Genomic DNA, 22336 nt, shown 5'->3' with positions numbered 1-22336 from the left:
AAGAAGCTTGTGCAGGATAGAGTAGCATGGAGATCTGCATCAAACCAGTCTCAAGACTGAAGACCACAACAACAAGTTTCTGTTTCAAGAAAGATTTTATGGACATTAATTTTAAAGTTATGCATGGAATCTAACATGAAAAATATTTGGTTACAAGAAAGTAATGTATAATACACTAAGATTTTTGGGAGGAATATGACAGACATGCAGCTTAAGTCTTGTCAGCATAGTATCAGAAATAAATAACTCATGGAGTTGTACATAATGTGAACAAAGTAAAGATTTGATTTTTACTACCTTGTAAAGAAAATTTGAACTTATTACAAAAATATAAAATACTATATTTCACAAATAATGACAGCTGTAATTATTGTGACCAAATTTACTCCTTACAAACCTTTTATTTCTGTAGATATTTCTTCCCTGAGACCAGGACCAGCTCGAGCAAATAACCTGTCGCTTGCTGGATTTCTTTCATTCATCGATTCGTTTGTTGAATGGACAATAGCATCCACATTCAAAGATGTAATATCCCCATTCCTAAAAACAAAGGTAAGGTCATAAATTAAAATATTATTACACATCATAATTATCTTGTTTAGGATTGGAGAAAGTAGAATTCCAGTACAACTATTATGATATAATATTATAAAATAATCGGGCAGTAGAAAGACACTCATTGAAAAAAGTTGGGCGTTAAAATTAACCTCTTTTCTTAAAAAAAGATCCACAGATTTGCAGTTGAATGGATAAGAGGGAGAAAGAGGGGGGAATTGGGAAGGGCAGGGGGTTGGGGAAGGGCAGCTGATGGTTCAGAGGGTGGCAGCAAGTGTACACAGTAAGAAGCAGGACCACCTGTGAAAGTAACCATGTTGTATACCAGCTCTGCTACAATTTCTGCATAGTATTTTATATGGGCATGATCTGTCCACCCAAATGAATGGCAACCACCACTCGCTGGTCAAAAACAGTGTTACCATCCTCACAACCATTGCCATCTGGATCCTTACCTACAGCATAGGCTTTTCAGAAATATGCAGGTGAGGGTGCTCACAATACATCCTTCTTTCTGATAATACTCCTGACCTCAATCTCTGTTGACACTATGCCCGACATCCACATCCATCCTGCTCCAAGTCCCTAACTTTACTGCAGCCACATCATCTTCCCCGCAGTCTCCTCTTTCCAATATTCAATTGGATTTATATTTAGCTCACATTTCCAATGATCTGGCAACTTGTTGAACAGTTTCATTCCCATACAGGATGTACCTCTCTTTTCTTCTATGATCTGTACCTAACTGGTAAATAAATTTTATTGTTAACATTTCACCATCAGAGTCAAATACCCCATTGACTACTGATTTTACAGCTACCTCACTTCAGGTTTTGGGTCTAAAATAAATTGTCAATAGCTGTTGCAGTGTGTACTTGAATGCCTGTAGGCAATTTTGAATGTGCAGAATAATCCAAAGCTAGATGTCAACAATTCAAGGTGTTTTAGGTCAGTACTATCTGAAAGAAAACTGACATTAAAGCCTCCACAAATAGTGACTTGATAACAATATTTACAGAGCAATTATAGGCAGTGTGGTGGGGTGAAAATTATAAATTTAATGGAAACTTTAACTATTTCTTAAATGTATTCCTAAAGCAAGTTGAGCCCTGTTTTCCCCTAAAACAAACAAGGGAAAACTGAAGCAAGGATAAGAGGTGGATAACTTCTGGGATTGAAGTATCTAGCATCTGTGCTAAGGAGAGAGAGTGAGGGGGGGGGGAGAGAGAGAGAGAGAGAGAGAGAGAGAGAGAGAGAGAGAGAGAGAGAGAGAGAGAGAGAGAGTGCTCTACATGATTCAAAGAACCTGCATTGGTAAGATTAGAAACTCTGTTACCACCGGTTTTGACCAATCCTCCACTCTTGTCATTAAAAAAGCAAAACTCATGTACTATATTCAAAACATAAAACACTCCAAAAGTAAGTCAAAAACTTTTCAGAAAATCATTAAACAGGAAATGAACAAAACTGGTTATCCAAATGAAATTATGCCTCCCAGAAAATGGCTCCAGCAGAAACAGTGATATTTTCAAATCTTTGGCAATCATATTTAACAGGTACTCCCTCACAGTGGGTGCAAACACTGAAAACAGTAATAAATAACAAATCACAGATATGTTAGATTTACTTGTGGAGGCACTTCATGCACCACCAGCAGACTTTAGTTTAACAACAAAACCTGTAATGAGATTAGAGAATTCATTGGGTCACTAAAAATAGTAATTATGTTGGCCGTAATGGTTTTTCTAGCAGAATATTGAAATCTTGCGCTGATTTGATAGGATTATGTTAAACTATTTTTGTAATCAGTCAATACTCATGACATACTTCCTGACAGATATGCTGCAGTAACCCCATCTACAGATCTTTTCAAAAGTATTTGAGAAACTGGCCTCTGATAGTATACTGACTCATTTAAATGAGAAGAAATCTTTAAACACCTGTAAGTTTGAGTTTTGTAAAGGACTCTCCACACAGAAAGCAATACAAGACCTCACAAATGATGTGCTACCAGAGCTAATCAAGAAAAATGGTCCTGTTGGTATTTCTATCACCTTTCGAAGGCCTTTGACTGTGTGGAAAAAATCCTATTTAGCAAACTACAGTGTTATGGCATTAATAGTGTCCCTCTTGCTTGGATCCAGTCCTACCTACACAGTAGAAAGCAGAGGTTCTCATTAACAGACCATGTCTTGAGCATAATGTCAGAATTTTTATCTGTGATGGTTTCATCTCTGTAGATGGTCATTTCACTTAGTTTTCAATTTGGGAGGGGGGGGGGGGGGCTATGGCATGTTGGGGCATGAGCTCATCCATGATATGGGATGAGCTTTGTCCCATAGGTTGACTATAATCATCAGCAGTTGAGTGATGTAAATAGGACTGTTGTGATGGTTGACATCTTGCAACACAATAGTCTTGAACATTAATCTTCTTTCCTTGCAGTAACGTACAGCATGTCCAGGACATCCACAGTGGAAGAAGACCAGTTTGTTGCCCTCTGTTTCTAAAATGTCTGTTATTCTGGGAGCATTGTACTTGGTTGTATCTGCATTGGTCAGGTGCTAGGTGGTTGGTTGATGATGGTAGCATAGGCCTGAGTTAGTGAAGCCTGGTCTTCATGATGCACTTAACTGGTGGCGGAGACTGGTGCCAAAGATTGATACACCTCTTCTTCAACATTCTTGATTACATCCTGACATATGACATTAATGTTCATAATTGCTATTTCCTATTTACTGGCCAATAGTTCTGGCTACCATAAAATGCTGTCTCTCTTCTCTTACGACCTGGTTTATGAAAGAGGCGATGTCATGATGTTCTTCCACAACTGCCATAAGGACCACATTTGGGGTTATTCCTCTCTCTTTCACCTGACTCTTTTTCTGCTTTTCCTCTATGTTGGCACCACTTGAATTCTTCTATTGTCGTGACATCATTTACAGAAAAACTTTTATATATCTTCTGTGACTCCTTTTATCAAACATGAGCTTTTGTGGGCATATATCATATTCAGATTCACAACATTGCAAAGGCCTCAAATATTCTGTATGTAAGACTGTGTTGTGTCGCTTTTCCTCTATGTTGGGACCACTTGAATTCTTCTATTGTCATGACATCATCTACAGAAGAACTTTGCATACATCTTCTGTGACTCCTTTCATCAAACATGAGATTTTGTGGGCTTACATCATATTCAGATTTACAACATTGCAAAGGCCTCAACTATTCTGTATGTAAGACTGTGTCATTTCATCATGATGTTTGCCCTGTTCTTCCGATAAGTCAACTTGCTGTTGATTGCCACCAAACATTTTCTTCAATTCAGCCTGGAATTTGTCCTATCCACTGATTTTCTCTTCACTCTTTTTGAATCATTGCTAGGTTGTGCCATCCATGTAAAAGTGTACATTTTCCAAGTACATCACATCATTCTATCTGCTGTATTTAGTGACTTGGTCAAATCTTTTCAGCTGCTTTGTTGGGTACTGAGCAAGGTCTCCAGATAATATTTATGGCTGCTTCAAGTGCTGCTGACTTATTGTTGGCTTGTAATCCATTGCACTTCTGAATACACGGACCCTTGCAATAATGTACAGTTTCTGTTTCATTGCCTGTCACCGTGGGCAATAGCTTTTACATTGCCTACTTGGAGCCATAGTGATGTAGATGTCTTGATGTAGCCAGTGTCTCCACGAAACAATGTTATGTCATACACATAACATGATTAGCTACTTACTCAATATTCTTACTGGTTACTTCTGCTAAACAAACACATTGTTTGCTTTAGGTGCACTGCCCAGAAGATAAGCCCAAAGATGTTTTCTGGAGACCCAGGTCAGGACCCATCAAAATGGCCAAAATGATTTGACCAAGTCATCAAATACAACATGTGGGATGATGAACTGTGTTCGACAAATGTACACCTTTACTTGGGTGGCACAGCCTAGAAATGATTTTCGGAAGCAATGAAGATAAAATCAAGAGGTAGGACAAATTACAGGCTTGTTTAATGTCCTTCAGTGTTTTTTTTACTATTGTTTCCTTCATTTATCTCCTCTGGGATTAGATGCTATAGGATTTGTGAATCTTAATGTAGCACCCTTATGTCTTCACTTTTTGGATCTTTTATGTGTACTGCTGCTATTACTGTCTGAGATGGAAGAGTTTATCTATAGGGCCTAAGGTGGAAAATTTGCTTTGTGAAGTTGTTTCTTCATCTCTTCTGTGGAAAGTGTATTGCATCTTAGCCTGTTTGGTACAATTCATGAAGTTAAGTTTAACACAGTCTTTGGCCTACTTGTGCTTGTTCATAAACTGTGATTACATTTGTCTTGTTGGCAATTTTTTATGCGATTCATAGAGTTCTTCTGTCAGTCGCACATACTTGCTGTGTTTTTGTGCAGTGAGCCACCTAGACTGGGGCTGCATATTCTAGCACTGGCCTGGTGAAGGCTGAGTGAGGCATGGTAACCTTGCTGGGTCCCATTTAAAACCTTGGCCATAGGAAGAAAATAGCAAAGTGACAGTTAGGCAATATTTCGAATTTCCTTCCTAAATGACATCCCTCCAAAAAGCTATATCTGTCTTACGATCAGTTTCTGAGGAAACACTCCAAGTCTGTTAGGTTGCCATTACCTGGTTGGTTCTAACTGCCAGATACCTCACAGGAGAGGTATCCCTGCATTCCTGGTGTCCTCCTTTGTATCAAGGAGCTCCTCTAACAGTCGCCACCAACGATTACAGTTTTGAAGATATTGGAATAAAATTAACCAGGCCCAAAAGTATGCCTGTACAGAGGGAAATATAAAGTATAATTTCCATCTCCATCTCGTTTATGTTTATAGAAGACATAACTTCCAAAAGATGAAAGCCAAATTTCTGGAACCATCTTTTCACTGTTCTGATTACAAATTAAGACATGAAGTGATTTTGCTAGATTGGTCAAGCATTGGGTATCTGAACATCAGTTGTTTTATACAAATGGCCCACAAAAATCAGCTGTTCCAATTTCTGAATTAGTCAGCACAGTGCCTGTTTCTCTTCAATTAAATACTGAGGTAGACAGCTTCATGCTCAATATAATACAGGGGATTTCAAAAAGAATATATACAATTTGAATCATCATCATCATCATCATCATCATCACGGGCCTTCATCCAACTTCAACGAGGGGTTGGCCGGATGCCCTTCCTGTTGTCACTCCGTACCCACCGGGACAGAATTAGTGTACACCAGGTGTCTGCATATACGAGGTGTGGCTAGAAAAAAACAGGACTAGTACTGGTGAAACAATAAAACGAATGCAATAAGGCTGAAAGTCGCGTGGCCTGTCACGTGACTCTCGCTCCGCCTACTGCTCGAGTTTCATCTGCCTCCTGCACTCAGTCTGCCCGTGGCGTCTGTTTTAAGTAGTTGACGTTTTGTCTGTGCGTCGGAAAATGTTGAGTGTACAGAAAGAACAGCGTGTTAACATCAAATTTTGTTTCAAACTAGGAAAATCTGCAAGTGAAACGTTTGTAATGTTACAACAAGTGTACGGCGATGATTGTTTATCGCGAACACAAGTGTTTGAGTGGTTTAAACGATTTAAAGATGGCCGCGAAGACACCAGTGATGACACTCGCACTGGCAGACCATTGTCAGCAAAAACTGATGCAAACATTGAAAAAATCGGTAAACTTGTTCGACAAGATCGCCGTTTAACAATCAGAGCAGTGTCTGAGTTAACAGGAGTTGACAAGGAAAGTGTTAGGCAGATTCTTCATGAAAGTTTCAACATGAACAAAGTGTGTTCAAAAATGGTTCCAAAGTGTCTCACAATTGAACAGAAGGAACGCCGAAGAATGATTTGTTCTGACATCCTGGAAAACATTGAAAGTGATCCCACCTTCTTACAAAATGTTATTACTTGCGATGAATCGTGGTTTTTTATTTACGATCCCGAAACTAAACGCCAATCGATGCATTGGAAAACTCCTGGTTCTCCACGACAAAAAAAAGCACGAATGTCAAAATCGAAATTCAAGGCAATGATGATTGTTTTTTTTTTTTTGACATCAAAGGGATTGTGCACATTGATTGGGTACCAGAGGGACAAACAGTGAATCAGCATTACTACATTAGCGTCCTGGCTACCCTACGTGAGCGAGTACGGAGAAAACGGAACGATTTGTGGAGAAAAAAGTCATGGATCCTTCACCAAGACAATGCCCCAGCTCACAGTGCGTTGTCAGTGAAGACGTTTTTGGCAAAACATAACATTCCCATCTTAGATCATCCACCCTACTCACCTGATTTGGCCCCCTGTGACTTTTTTCTTTTCCCTAAAGTCAAGTCAGCTTTGAAAGGAACTAGATTTGAGACTGTTGAAGCAGTAAAAGAAAAAGCGACGGAAGTAATGTATGGACTTACCGAAAATGATCTGCAGCATTGCTATGAACAGTGGAAATTTCGTATGGAGCGGTGTAGAGACCGAGGAGGAGAGTACATTGAAGGAGATAACATGAAATTGTAAATAATTGTAAATAAATGTTTTTTCCAGCATCAGTCCGGTTTTTTTCTAGCCGCACCTCGTAGTGTAAGCCATGGAATAGTGTGAACGTTTTCAAATGTCTGTGAGTCATGTAACCAAGGCTCGACATGGGGATCAGCCTGCTATTCACCTATTGGGATGTGGAAAACCACCTAAAAACCACATTCAGGATGGCCAGCACACTGGCCCTTATCGTTAATCTGCTGGGCAGATTCGATCTGGGGCCAGCATGCCTATCTGAGTCCAGGAAACAGTGCGTTAGTGCCATTGGCTAACCTGCCGGGTATATATAATTTGAATGCACATATTTATTAAACTGTAAGACATGCAACTATAAAATTTGGGACACATATTTATGAATCTTTCGAGTTTAGATTACAGATGTTCAATATGTTCTCCACCAGGGACATGAACAAAATCACATCGATACTCAAATTCATGCCGTACTCAAGTAAGCACGTCCATCGTCACTGACGTTATGGCAGTACGGATCCAGTTTTTCAATTCTTCTAGGTTCTGTGATGATTTGGTGCATAAATGTTGTCCATAATGAAACCCCACAGAAAGAAGTCACAGGGCATCAAATCCGGTGACTTTGTAGGCTAGATGAGAGTCGCTGTCACCAGCTGTTTGATGACCAATCCAGCAACTCAATAGTTTCATTCAGATATTCATGCACTTGGCGACTCCAGTGAGGGGGTGCCCCATATTGTTGGGAAATTATATTGTTCTAATTCAGCCTCGGAAACAAACAGTTTTGTAACATAGCAAGATACTGCTGACCATTAACTGTATTTCCAACACAGAAGAATGGGCCTTACACCGATGAGTGAGATATCGCAAAAACATCGTGACATTGAGTGAATCTCATACATGTTCAATGTATGCACGTGGGTTCTGTATAAATCAAGCATTGTGTTTGTTTACTTTTTCACTAAGGTGGAAAGTCACTGCATCACTGAACATTATGTGTTGTGTGAAAGTGTTATCAGTCAGTAGCGTTCTGAAGTTTGTCAGAAAATGTGAAACTTTGCATTTATCATCATGACAGAGAGACTGTAATAGCTGCAACTTGTATGGTTTCATAACCAGAGAACGTCACGAAACACTCCCAATTTTTGTTGGAGGCAGCTGTAACTTCCGAATGGCATAACGAGTTGATTTTGTAGGGCTACATTGGAAAGCGGCATGAATTTGTGTAACAATCATCAAAAACAGGAGAGCGCCGGCCGAAGTGGCCGTGCGGTTAAAGGCGCTGCAGTCTGGAACCGCAAGACCGCTACGGTCGCAGGTTCGAATCCTGCCTCGGGCATGGATGTTTGTGATGTCCTTAGGTTAGTTAGGTTTAACTAGTTCTAAGTTCTAGGGGACTAATGACCTCAGCAGTTGAGTCCCATAGCGCTCAGAGCCATTTTTTGAAAAACAGGAGAGCGGCCAGGGCTCCTTCCTTCATATACATTTCCCGTTTCTACAAACTGTCGCTATCATTTGTAAATGTTCCATCCATTTGGCGGATCAGTTTGGTACTTAAATCTTTAAATGTCGTTGCAGTTTAATCAAAGAGTAACACTTCACAAACTCAAGAACACGAAACCACTTTAAAACATATGACAGTAATCAAGCAAACAGAAACAACCATATCTAGCGGCAATGCATGTAAAGTAGATAATATATTCGTTTCTTCAGTAACCGAGCTGTGGCGTAGCTATCAATAATTTTGACAACTTAATACTTCATGATAGTATATTCTTTTTGATACACACTTTATTTCTACTTCTCCTCTGCTGTACAAAAAGTGACTCTGTCCAGATCATCCGAAAAATTTTAATAACAAGACTACCTGACAATCCAGACACTTTTCCTAAACTGTCAAGCATTGGCACCATGGAGATATCCTCCATGATTAGCATGGAAGCAAAAAGCGATTGTGAAAGAGGAAATCCGGCAGTTAGAACTGCATTTCCAGAAACATTATTAGATTTTTACACGACCAAGCAGAATAGCTATTGGGAAATCTGCTTACGAAATACAGTTACGAGAGATCATGTAAATATAGTAATATAAAATCAGGAGGAAAGTTTTTATTTAATTTATAATTCAATTCCCTAAAAAATAAAATGTGGTACAACCACCTTTTGTACTGACAATGATGCACGACAGTGCATGAAAGCTCTAACGCATTGCCACCAGGTTGGTTGGTTGATTAGGGGTAGTGGACCAAACAGCGATTTCATCGGTCCCATTGCCACCAGGACAATGAACATCTGACGTTGTTCACATCGTGTGGGCAAAATTGTAGTCCAATTAAAATTACTTGACAGTCGACACTTCACGTGCTGTAGGTGGTTTTCTACAATAAGTGCGTTCATCATGCTTGAACTGTTCATTGTTGCCAAACTCTCACAACAATTGGTTCACTTCCAATTACTTGTCCGGCATTCTTTCTTGATGTGTTTGAATCCCGAATCGTGGATCTGGCCCTTTTATTTCATATTTCATCACACATATAAAAAAAACCACACAAAACGGTGCGAGTAAAATAAACACACTTGATTCATATCAATAACCAGACACTGTTGGATCGTTCCGCACAAGACACGATTCAGCGTCATTTACATGGTTATTATAATCAGAGAGAACGGTTTACCATTGAGATTGGGACACTAGAGTCACAAATACAACAACCTTCTCTAGTGTAATGGTATAGCGTAGTGGTTAGGATATAAACTTGAGAAGTGTAAGGTCAAAGATCCGAATCTCGTCAAATTCACCGAAATAATTTATTTTTATAAATCTAATCAAAACATTCCAATTGTCATTTTTATTAAATTAAATGCAGTCTTTTTTTTTATTTCTAGTACTTTGCCATGTCATTTTCATCATCATATAGGCTTTTTTATTTATTTTTATTCCTGTCATTCTTTTTTTTTCGTTTGAAAACTGTGTCGCCTATAATCAACCAAGTGCCATCCAGGACTGCTCATCGGTTGGTAGCGTGGCATCTCGTGAAGCCAGTGTGAGGAGAGTTTCAGGTAACCAATGACGGCGATAAATTAGTTTGCTGCTTCTGCTAAAATTGAAATTCTGCTGCAGAAGATGGCTACGCAAACAAACGTACTATGAAATTCATCTGTCTTGAGTTTGCTCGTAGAGTTTAGCCTTAAATGACGTGAACAAAGCGATTGTGATTTCATTTGTGCCGCAAGTTGTTGATCACCGATGAGTTTAAATTCAGGGCTACAAAACACGTCGTCTGCCACAGTTCAGTCATCGGTCACTTAACATCAGCTGTCGACAGAGCATCTCGCATTTCCGTCATACCTCGCGGCGGTCGCTTCCAACAATGTTCCACGTTACACATTAACAGGATTTGTGAAGCGACCCGCCGTGTTTGTGTGTCGACTGTAACCGAGCGACAAGTGAGAGATGTCAGTTATCAACTAATTTTAATCGGACTATAGTCATACATATCAAATTTTAAGCCTTGCGCAATGGCTTACCTTCACATTCGATCGTAACAGTAATGTACAAATAATAAATTAATAAATGAAGGAAAATTAAATGGTTAACAGGCAGTTAGCAAATGTCGGTGCACTGGCGCGGCCACTCACCAGAGCACCACCCTTTGGTTGACTTCGGGGCTGTACGGGAAGGGGCTGGTGGAATGCTTGCGCAGCTCGCCAGAGGCGCTGTAGTCGAGCAGGCGCTGCATGGGCTGCGTGCTGCTCCAGCGCGGCAGCGAGTCGCCTCGCAGCCACTCGCCCGCCTGCTCCAGGGGGTCCATCGTCAGCCTCATCAAACTCGTTGCTGCAACAAAACCATCTCACATCACAACTGAACTGCTCGTCCGATAACCCATGAAACTACCGTAAAGCATAGTTACCCGGAGACACTATGTTGCGAAACTTAAGCCGGGTTCACACACGCAACTAATGTGACGCCACAGCTGTGGCTTTCTGTAGTGTGACCGTGAGCTACTGTTCACACAGGACGCCACAAATTCTACGTAGTTGCACAGCTTTCAATATGAAGTAAATTGCAATCATATTGGTGGGTATCAATGTTATAGAGCAGGTTACGGTATTAGCACTGAGACAAGAGTTATACACAAGGAAGACGAAACCCAGATACTGGATCAGAAAATAGACTTCGCACAAGGATAAATCAAGTCCCACAATAACATTTATAAAAGAAACAACACTCGGAGAAGAAAATGTCGTCTGCTACGGCAAAATAACCAACAGCTGGAATGTAAATATCATCTGCAGACACACCACTCTTCCAAAATTTTAGAATTTTATTGTATTCATTGATATTAGCGTTTTGGATAACTAATTTCTAGTTTAACAGCTGTCACATCACGCTCGGGGGCTATTTCCCGCACATAACCCACAATGTATACAGTGCTTGGTCTCACAAATCACGAAGTTTCTACGCCTCGCTGATTTGGTTATGTATGAAGTTTCTTTCTTTCTTTTGCTTACGCCTTTTTCAGCAGTTTTCGCAGGGTCGGCGTGGTTACAATCGGATATGGCAAGGTTAGTTTGACGGGGTGGCCAGATGCCCTTCCTTGCCGCCAGCCCGAAACCCACCCACCCCTGGACGGAATCAGTGTACCCCAGCTGTCTGCGTCTAGTGGAAATCGTGAAATAGTGTGTACGTGTTGCCCAGTATTCACCTAGTGGGATGTGGAAAACCACCTAAAAAACACATCCAGAGTGGCCGGCACATTGGCCCTCGTCGTTAATTCGCCGGGCGGATTCGATCCAGGGCCTAAGCGCCTACCTGAGTCCAAGGAAGCAGCGCATTAGCGCTCTCGGCTAACCTTGCGGGTTATTAAGTTTATTTATTTATTCATCCAAAAATCTTCTAATAGTGTGGAATACATCACTGGTTTGCAAATATTGCGCGCGCGCACACACACACACACACACACACACACTGCTGCAGAAAATGAAACACAAGTGGTTGTTCTTGTTGTTCCAGAAGCTGCGGAAGTCTATCTGCCAACCACTGTTTTACTTTTTTCAGTAATAAAATGTATACACTGAAAGCGAATGGAGTACAGCAGCGATTATTCCACGATAATTGCAACAGAATGCTCGTGTTCCGAAATACAGCCACGAGGGAGTAATGGTGGAAGCAAAGTGGCATAATAAAGTACAATCACGACAAAAGTTACGTCTCGTAAGTTGTACCACATTTTAAGGACGTTCCAACTTTCACAGCAGGAAACTATCAATTGCATGTGTTTTTAGGTCAGGTGGCGTTCCAGTAGAGGCGACGTGGAGTGTGGAACTGAGAAAATTGTTGTTCATTCAATGAACTGTGGATGAAGCCCGACAAATAGGCATTACATGCATTGATCAAAAATGATAGTGCATTGAGAATGGCTATTTTCTTGTTGAAATCTAGATCTGCCAATAAAATTTAAAACGGACGACTTATAGCTGAAATTCATTATTTACAAGTCAATATAAGAGTCGCTGAGTGCAACAGCTTTCTGAATGGAAGCTAACCTGATCTTAGAATTTCTATACAGTGCGTATCACAATTAGTAGAGAAAACTGACACCAGTGAAAATGTCGAAGCAAAAGGGGACTGGGCGAGATGATACGTCGCTTATATGGAAAAATGTTATCGAACCGGCCCTGGTCACCAGAATCAACACGCAGAAAAGCTTGTTTTGGAATTGAAAGGGAATTCTCTGTGAAAAAGAAAGCAACTGCTGTCCAAATATGAATAAATTCAACGCACCAAATAAACAAGAAAACAACAGGATAAGATTAGATTTAACGCGGTCATGACGGAGAGAGCTCAAGCTCAGATTGTAAGGTAGTGGGGGAGGAAATTGGCCCTCTCTTTTACACCTTGCACCAGTTAAGGAAACCAGAGAAACCAAAAAGGGGTGGCTTGTTGGGGGTCTGAGCTTTACACCTCCAGTGTAAGATATTAAATCTATATAAACGTCAGCTATCATACTTGGCATTTTATTAATAATTCTCTGTCTTGATCAAACTCCATGATATAACTCACATCGTTACCGATTTCGGCTTTCTGAAATCATCAGATCATTAGGAGTTTTGTGACAGAAGTAACAATGTCGAACGCTTTATTCACGGAAGTACATGAACAAGCTTTAGCGAACGCATGAGGGCGTCCAATAGTTACGCGAGAAGAGTTATAGATAGTAGAGGACGCTAGTGTGAAGATAATGTAAGTGTCCATCACAGATTGAACAGTTTAAAATGGCACACTCTCAGCCATTAATTAAAATGTTTTCACGAGGCTGAAATGTGTGTTTAACAGTAAACATAGGACACAATACAATATGTACCAAGACTATCCTAAAATCAATATAAATGTTTAAAAATGGTATACAGTGTAATTATAGAAAACCTTTCAGCATCACAAAGTAAATAAACTGTTGTGTAAAAAGTGATTAAAGTCTCGATGGTCGATAAAGTCAATAAAGAGATAGAGACCATCTTAAAGTAGGTCTTTCTACGATAAACTGAGCAGCACGTTTATTTTTACTTGCTTTAGGACGCGATAACGCGGCTCAGAGTAATGGTGTTTCCACATGATTTGGCGGCAATGAGTCTGTGTTGTTATGCACCACGCCACAGAAAGGTGCACTCTGTACATTCTGAAACTGTAATGCAAGTAGAAGAGATAGTCTAAGTTTAGTCTACATTATCATAACATGGGATCTCTATTTTTTTTAATTTATTTGTTTGATCTTGGTGTGACGTAGTTTTGTGAAATGATCTTTCACGAAACCCAAAGCAATTCTGGTCGTATGTAAAGGCTGTTACTGGCACCAAAGTTAATGTCCAATCACTCGCGAATGAGACAGCAACTGAAGTTGAGGGTAGCAAAGCAAAGGATGAAATGCTTAACTCCGTTTTGAGAAAAGTAAAAGCCAGGAGAATTGCTGCAGTTTAATCCTCGTATCACCGAAATGATGAGCGAAATAAGTATTTGTGTCAGTGGTGTTGAAAAACAGCTGGTTAAAACTGAGTATAGCTACATGGACCGATCGAATCCTTGACAGATGCTATACAGAATTTGGGGGTAAGTTAGGCCCTCTATTAACTATATAGTCCATCTAGATCCCTCGAACAAAAGACAATGACCAGAAGTTGGAAGAAAGCACAGGTCACACCCGTTTATAAAAGGGGTAGTAGATGTGATCCATAAAACTACCACCTAATATCCCTGGCATAGATTGTTGTACAATCTTAGAACATATTCGGAGCTCAAACGCCGCGCGGGATTAGCCGAGCGGTCTAGGGCGATGCAGTCATGGACTGTGCGGCTGGTCCCGGCGGAGGTTCGAGTCCTCCCTCGGGCATGGGTGTGTATGTTTGTCCTTAGGATAATTTAGGTTAAGTTGTTGTGTCTTCCTCATCATCATCATCATCATTCATCCCCATTACGGTCGGAGGAAGGCAATGGCAAACCACCTCCGCTAGGACCTTGCCTAGTACGGCGGTGCGGGTGTCCCGCATCGTTCCCCTACGCTCCGTCACGGAGTATGAGACGACTTCATCATCATCATCATCATCATCATCATCATAATCAGTGTGTAAGCTTAGGGACTGATGACCTTAGCAGTTAAGTCCCATAAGATTTCACACACATTTGAACTTTTGAGCTCAAACATAACGCGGTATCTGGATCAGAAGGACCATCTCCATGCCAACCAGCATGGTTTCCAAAAATACCTATCATGCGAAACCAAACTCGCACTTTTCTCACATAAAATACTGAAACCTCTGGATCAAGGCAGTACTTCCTGATTTACGAAAAGCATTTGACTCAGTACCGCGGTAGCGTTCTCGCTTCCCACGCCCGGGTTCCCGGGTTCGATTCCCGGCGGGGCCAGGGATTTTCTCTGCCTCGTGATGGCTGGGTGTTGTGTGCTGTCCTTAGGTTAGTTAGGTTTAAGTAGTTCTAAGTTCTAGGGGACTTATGACCACAGCAGTTGAGTCCCATAGTGCTCAGAGCCATTTGAACCATTTGAACTCAGTACCACATCTACGCTTACTGTCCAAAGTACGATCACAGGGGTATCAAGCGAAAAATGTCGCTGGATTGAGGATTTTCTCGTAGAGAGGACGCACCATGTTATTCAAGATGGAGAGTCTTCGTCAGATGTAGAAGTAACATCGGGGGTAACCAAGGGAAGTCTGTTGGGTCCCTTGCTGTTCATGTTGTACATAATGACCTTGCGGACAATGTTAATAGTAACATTAGACTTTTTGTAGATGATACAGTTATCTACAAAGAAGGCAGTCTGAACGAAGCTGCACAAATATTCAGTCGGACGTAATGAGACTTCAAAGTGGTGCCAAGGTTGGCAAATTGCTTTAAATATTCAGAAATGTAGAACTGTGCACTTCACAAAACGAAAAAACGTCGTATCCTATGACTCTAATATCAATGATTGACAGCTGGAATCGGCCAGCTCATACAAATAATTGAATTTAACACTTCGTAGGGATATGGACTCGAATGACCACATAGGCTCGGTCGTGGATAAAGCAGGTGGTAGCCTTCAGTTTATTGGTAGAATACTGGGGAAATGCAACCAGTCTACAAAGGAGATTTCTTACAGATCACTCGTGCAACCCATTCTAGAACACTACTCAAGTATGTGGGATCTATACCAAATAGGACTAACGGCGTATACTGAACGTATACAGAGACGGGCAGCAAGAATGGTCACGGGTTTGTTTGACCTGCGAGAGAGTGTCACAGAGATGCTGAAGAATCTGACCTGGAAGACCCTTGAAGACAGACGGAAACTATCCCGAGAAAGCCTACTTCCACAAAGTTTCAAGAACCGGCTTTAAATGATGATTCTCCGTATCGCTGACATAGGGATCGTGAGAAGACCAAATTAATTACAGAGGCTTTTAAGCAAACATCTTCCCTGCGCTCCAGACGTGAATGGAACGGGAATAAACCCTAATAACTGGAACAATGAGATGTACACTCTGCCACGGCGTTCACACTGATTTGCAGAGTATGGATGTAGATGCAGGTGTAGCCATAACAAAGGGCATTTAGCCACTGTTGGCCTGTACAAAGTTTACGAAGACTTCTTAAATTAAGCAAAACATTCACTGTGCTTGTATTCATAACCAAGGTAAGAAAGTAAGTAACGTGAAATTATCAGACCAGTTCTCATTTTTCGAAACTACCACTTTTGACACTGGGTTCTCCTGTCTTCACACGAGTATGTAAGAAATTTGTTGCAACTTTTAAACAATTTTTTGTATAGCAAGCTAGAGCTTAGAATCTTCATGAGAACCTAGGTATCTTACTATAGAATGTCAGCAAATAAAAGTCGGGTTTGATTGAAATTAGAGATTTCGAGAGGTTTATCCTCTTGTGGCCTTATAGGTCTACATAGAACTGAGAGATAGGTTTATGCAGTTTGTTCACCTACGAACAGGAAATAATTGATGGTACGATAATATGCGCGATGTTGACGATACAGGTTCGTATAAACTCGCGTCGCCGGCCAGAGTGGCCGAGCGGTTTTAGGCACTACAGTCTGCAACCGCGCGACCGCAACAGCAGCAGGTTCGAATCCTGCCTCGGGCATGGATGTGTGTGATGTCCTTAGGTTAGTTAGGTATAAGTAGTTCTAAGTTCTAGGGGTCTGATGACCTCAGAAGTTAAGTCCCATAGTGCTCAGAGCCATTTGAACCAAACTCGCGTCCAGTTTTGCAGAGGTAGCCAGTTTCGAGAGGTCTGAGAGGTGTGCATCAAATGAAAGTTACCGTTGAAAACGAGCAGCATTTACATCTGTTAGATAGAAAATAATCGAATATCAGTAAAATGTAAGATTTAAAAAAATTTACCGACATTTTATGTGCACTTTCCACATCACATCTCAATAGTAAATGTCTTATACAATCGTACTGTCATCCATTTCACAATGCCTTTGTTTGCTGGGTAGTTGGCGGCCAATGAACGTGACCACCACATTCGATCGATGCTTCGATTTGTAAAGATTACGACTACGTAGCATATCGCATCATTGTTGTTATGTAAGCCTATGGGAGTTTCTCCATATTAGATGCATTTAGAGATCTAGCATAAATGCTGAGCCGGACCGTTTTATACAAGGAGCTGACATTGCAAGATCAACAAAATGTATGAGAGTCTTCCGGTTTGGATACTTTCTTCGGCGGATGCTGAAAGCACGACAAAGTAAGTTCATGACTGGAGGTCCAGTGGAATAAGGCAGAGAGGCAGGGCACGTAAGTGGTGAACAGACAATGTAGAAGCGGTTATAAAAACTCTTAGGTACTCCCCCCCACCCCAGAACACACACACACACACACACACACACACACACACACTCCACGTTTACTTAAGTTTATACGCCTCCATTTATGCGAGACGTGAACGATCTTCTATGGCAGCTTACAACACAAATACCTGCTCTTTGATATGTTCGAAAACTCGAACAAGATCATAACAAGGTTCTCACTTAGCTATTGTCATGCTGCCCTCTACTATTCCCTATAACACCATAGAAATTTACCATGCTCATTAACATAGCCTCGTAAATCACGTGACGTTTCAGAATCATACTTAATCGAGTCTCGGCGGCAACGTAAAATACATCCATAAGACACTGAACTTCTCGACTCATCGGAAGTACTACTGCACGGAGTAAAAATGAAATTTCTATTCCTCTATTGAAATAAACTGACTCTTCAATATGAGGATCTCAAATTGCATCTGTGAGCTTCCCTACGATGTATTACATTTGCTGTTGTGAACTATTTTTAGCGTAACGGCAAAAATTCTTATGCTGTCAGTTTAGCTAAAGGTGCGAACAGTGGATTTGAAGCTGAACAGAAGAGATCACGTCGTCTGAAATTTAAAAAGAAAATTAAAATAAAATTCAGGAGATGTGTGTATGCTGCATATTTTTTCGGAGAACGAATTTAGTGATTACAGTAGAACACCCTCTCCGTAACATCCGGGTATCTCACGTTGAACAACTGTTTGCCAATAATTATTTTCAGAATTTCTTTTGAAATGCTTCTATTCGAACAAAGTGAAAATAATATCATGAAAAAGCGTGTAGTTTGCATAGAAGACAGCGTTTGTAAGAGTTTCTGAAGGAATAAGATAACCTAGTGTTGATAAATTTATACACACGTAAGTAATTATAGCTGCTAGAAACTGGAAATCTACACAATTAAGAGGAATGGTGTTACGAAACAGACTAATCTCTACATACATCTACATTACAAGGAATAAAAAAAGAAACGAAAAGAAACATTGACAATGACCGACCTTGTGCCTTAAGCAAGTCCACAGACAGACAGCTGCGCACACAAAACAAAACAACGGGCGTGACGTCATTTGCGGCGGCGGGATCCGATGTGAACAGGGCGTGGGAGTATTTGAGCAATACGGAATGCGTATCATAATTTTAAAATACATGAATACCGACGGGCACGAAAAACTATAGACCTATTAGATTTTTATCCGTAAGGCACAAAATAATCACAAATAATATTAGCAACCACATAGAAGTAGCACTGAGTTTTAATCAAGCAACAGAACAAGTACGCTTTAGGAGTGGAGCATGAATCAATAAGCAGGAATTATGACTTCGTCTGGGACTCATAGATCTGGTGAAAGTACTTAACTCAATTTCAGCAATATGTTGAAGGATATACAGGGTGATCCATTGATAGTGACTGGGCCAAATATCTCACGAAATAAACATCAAACGAAAAAACTCAAAGAATGAAACTCGTCTAGCTTGAAGGGGGAAACCAGATGGCGCTGTGGTTGGCCCGCTAAATGGCGCTGCCATAGGTCAAACGGATATCAACTGCGTTTTTTAAAATAGGAACCCCTATTTTTTATTACATATTCGTGTAGTACGTACAGAAATATGAATATTTTAGTTGGACCACTTTTTTCGCTTTGTGATATATGGCGCTGTAATAGTCACAAACGTATAAGTACGTGGTATCACGTAACATTCCATCAGTGCGGACGGTATTTGCTTCGTGATACACTACCCGTGTTAAAATTGACCCTTTACCAATTGCAGAAAAGGTCGATATCCTGTTGATGTATGGCTACCGTGATCAAAATGCCCAACGGGCATGTGCTATGTACGCTGCTCGGTATCCTGGACGACATCATCCAAGTGTCCGGACCGTTCGCCGGATAGTTACGTTATTTAAGGAAACAGGAAGTGTTCAGCCACGTGTGAAACGTCAACCACAAACTGCAACAAATGATGATGATGCCCAAGTAGGTGTTTTAGCTGATGTCGCAGCTAATCCGCACATCAGTAACAGACAAATTACGCGAGAATAGGGTGTCTCAAAAACGTCGGTGTTGAGAATGCTACATCAACATCGATTGCACCCGTACCATATTTCTATGTACTATCTACTGAATAGCATATTTCATGACAGGTGGATTGGTCGTCGAAGCACCATACCATGGCCCGCACGTTTAGCGGATCTGACGTCCCCGGATTTCTTTCTGTGGGGATAGTTGAAGGATATTTTCTATCGTCATCCACTGACAACGCCTGGCAATATGCGTCAGCGCATTGTCAATGGATGTGCGAACATTACGGAATGCAATCTACTCGCGGTTGAGAGGAATGTCGTTACACGTATTGCCAAATGCATTGAGGTTGATCGACATCATTTTGAGCATTTATTGCATTAATGTGGTATTTACAGGTAATCACGCTGTAACAGCATGCGTTCTCAGAAATGATAAGTTCACAAAGGTACATGTATCACATTGGAACAGCCGAAATAAAATGCTCTAACGTACGTACGTTCTGTATTTTAATTTAAAAAACCTACCTGTTACCAACAGTTCGTCTAAAATTGTAAGCCATATGTTTGTGACTATTACAGCGCCATCTATCACAAAGCGAAAAAAGTGGTCCAACTAAAACATTCATATTTCTTTACGTACTACAAGAACATGTAATAAAAATGGGGGTTCCTACTTAAAAAAACGCAGTTGATATCCGTTTGACCTATGGCAGCGCCATCTAGCGGGCCAACCATAGCGCCATCTGGTTTCCCCCCCTCAAACTAGACGAGTTTCCAGAATGAGATTTCCACTCTGCAGCGGAGTGTGCGCTGATATGAAACTTCCTGGCAGATTACAACTGTGTGCCGGACCGAGACTCGAACTCGGCACCTTTGCCTTTCTCGGGCAAGTGCTCTACCAAAGGTCCCGAGTTCGAGTCTCGAACCGGCACACAGTTTTAATCTGCCAGGAAGTTTTAGACGAGTTTCGTTCTTTGTAGTTTTTTCGTTTGACGCTTATTTCCTGAGATATTTGACCCGGTCACGATCAATGGGCCACCCTGCATGGTTTATAGGAACCCTGAATAAAACCAACCTGCTTTCAGAAAATAAATATGTCGAACTGTTATTGAACGCCCCTCGTGCATATATCATACAGTTTATATTTTATCATTTACAAATGACTATCAAACTAAAACAAATGAGTGACCGCATGTTTTTTCCCGAACATGGAACTGTCTAGAGGCGAGGACACAAGATTACCCAAGCGACGTAGCAACTACTATTATTGCAGTGAGAAACGTCAATCTGTATACAGCAGATGGTGAATTACGCATTCCTTTGTGGAGCTCTTCCAGAAGAAGAGGCGAGTCAAAATTATGGTTTTCAACGGGAACATGAAACAGGAGCTCGGTTAGTTGATGTAGTTGTTTTAAAAGCACAAAACACGTACCAAGATATCATCAATGGAGAGAAGTGATGGAAGAAACTCGCTGCTCAGAGATCGTGGAGGTCAAAAAAAGAACTGAGGGCACATCTTGACATCAAAACGTAATAACTTTGTTGAAAAACAGTTTTCTGATATCACAAACAACATCGTTGTAATAGAGATCTACGGCTTAATAAACCTACGTACTACCGCTGGTCTAATTCGTGCAGTACTTACTGATTGTCTCTGACAAAATGGTAAATCTTCAGATCTTTCACTCTATGAAGAAAGAATTATTACTCCACAAAAAGAGTATTGATACCACGGAACCTAACGGAAGAGTGACAGGGAGTGAAGCGCAAGTAACGTTGCTCAATTAGTGATCCTATGCCTTGTTAGATGCGAGAAATTTGATATTTGTAACGGACCCACAAGGACTCTTATGAATCGTACCGACTTCGTCATACGGTTGGCCTCAGATGTACTAAGGCCGCTGTTTTATCGAATATTTTGGTCCTGTCCGCACTCTTCAGTTATACAAAGAATTGCGGCAAAGTATTACGTGGTCAAGAATTTTTAACATCGTGCAGCCCCGTCAGCAACTGTGATAATTAAACATATAACAAGTCAGCCTCAGTTGCAAATAGACACCAATCCTTACCTAGGTTTCAGCCAAAATAATTTGACCTTCTTCAGAAGCTATTGACACTAAAGTATTGCATGCCAGAGTTTGGTTATGACAAATGCGCATGACCATTAGCGGTGCTCGGTACCCAGCTGCGCGCTGCGATTAGTCCCGGCGCAGCTCTCGCGGCCTACCGACCTCGTCCGCGCAGTGGGGCCTGCTGTGTCTCTTCAGCCCAAGTAATGTAGATTTATGACTGGGTACTACGGTGCTATAGTTTTATACTTGACATGGCCAAACTTTGGTATGCAACAGTTTAGTGTCAATAGCTTCTGAAGAAAGCCAAATTATCTTGGATGAAACCTAGGTAAAGATTGGTGTCTATTTGCAACTGAGGCTGACGTGTTATATGGTTTATTACGTGGTCATTTTATGGGACCAGCTGCAGCTTCTGGTACAGACGTTGTTGCCTGGTAAGACGCCGTATTTCCAAATGTAATTGCTATCTCTACCCAGTTGTGGTTTCTTGAATATATTGATGAGTTCGAGCGCCTCCTTTGGCTTGCGCCATCACGTCTCCTGATTTTAGAGTAAATTGTCAGCTGAATAGATCCACGCGTAATATAGCTGACTGAACTAAGTTAAGTGCTTCACTGCAGGACGAAACTACTCATGATTTGTGACCGCTACTGTACGACAAGATAAAGGTAGTCGAGTGCAAGCTAATCATGATCCATAATGCAAGGGAGTAAATGAATGCCTAGCACAGTAAATTGAGATCACTGAAGAATAGAATCTGGATAGCCATGGATTTTAATCTGCTTTCGGTTCTTCCTGCCGCATCCAGACACGTTTAT

General features: G+C 40.9%; 1 protein-coding gene across 4 annotated transcripts in view; it reads right to left on the bottom strand.

Moving 5' to 3' along the window:
• The window catches only part of LOC126259224 (protein GDAP2 homolog), a 1081164-nt gene that overhangs the window by 263285 nt on the left and 795543 nt on the right, over positions 1 to 22336 (bottom strand). For all 4 annotated transcript variants that reach the window (XM_049955836.1, XM_049955838.1, XM_049955837.1 and 1 more), the window contains 2 exons: positions 10702 to 10897; positions 398 to 540 (listed from right to left, as the gene is read on the bottom strand). In XM_049955836.1, the coding sequence (XP_049811793.1) occupies positions 398 to 540; positions 10702 to 10886 (328 nt within the window). In that variant the 5' untranslated portion in view covers positions 10887 to 10897. The remainder of the gene's footprint in view (positions 1 to 397; positions 541 to 10701; positions 10898 to 22336) is intronic.

This window comes from Schistocerca nitens, chromosome 5 (genome assembly GCF_023898315.1).
Source record: "Schistocerca nitens isolate TAMUIC-IGC-003100 chromosome 5, iqSchNite1.1, whole genome shotgun sequence".
In the NCBI taxonomy this organism is placed as follows: Eukaryota; Metazoa; Arthropoda; class Insecta; order Orthoptera; family Acrididae; genus Schistocerca; species Schistocerca nitens.
This window is presented reverse-complemented; position numbering and strand designations above follow the sequence as displayed.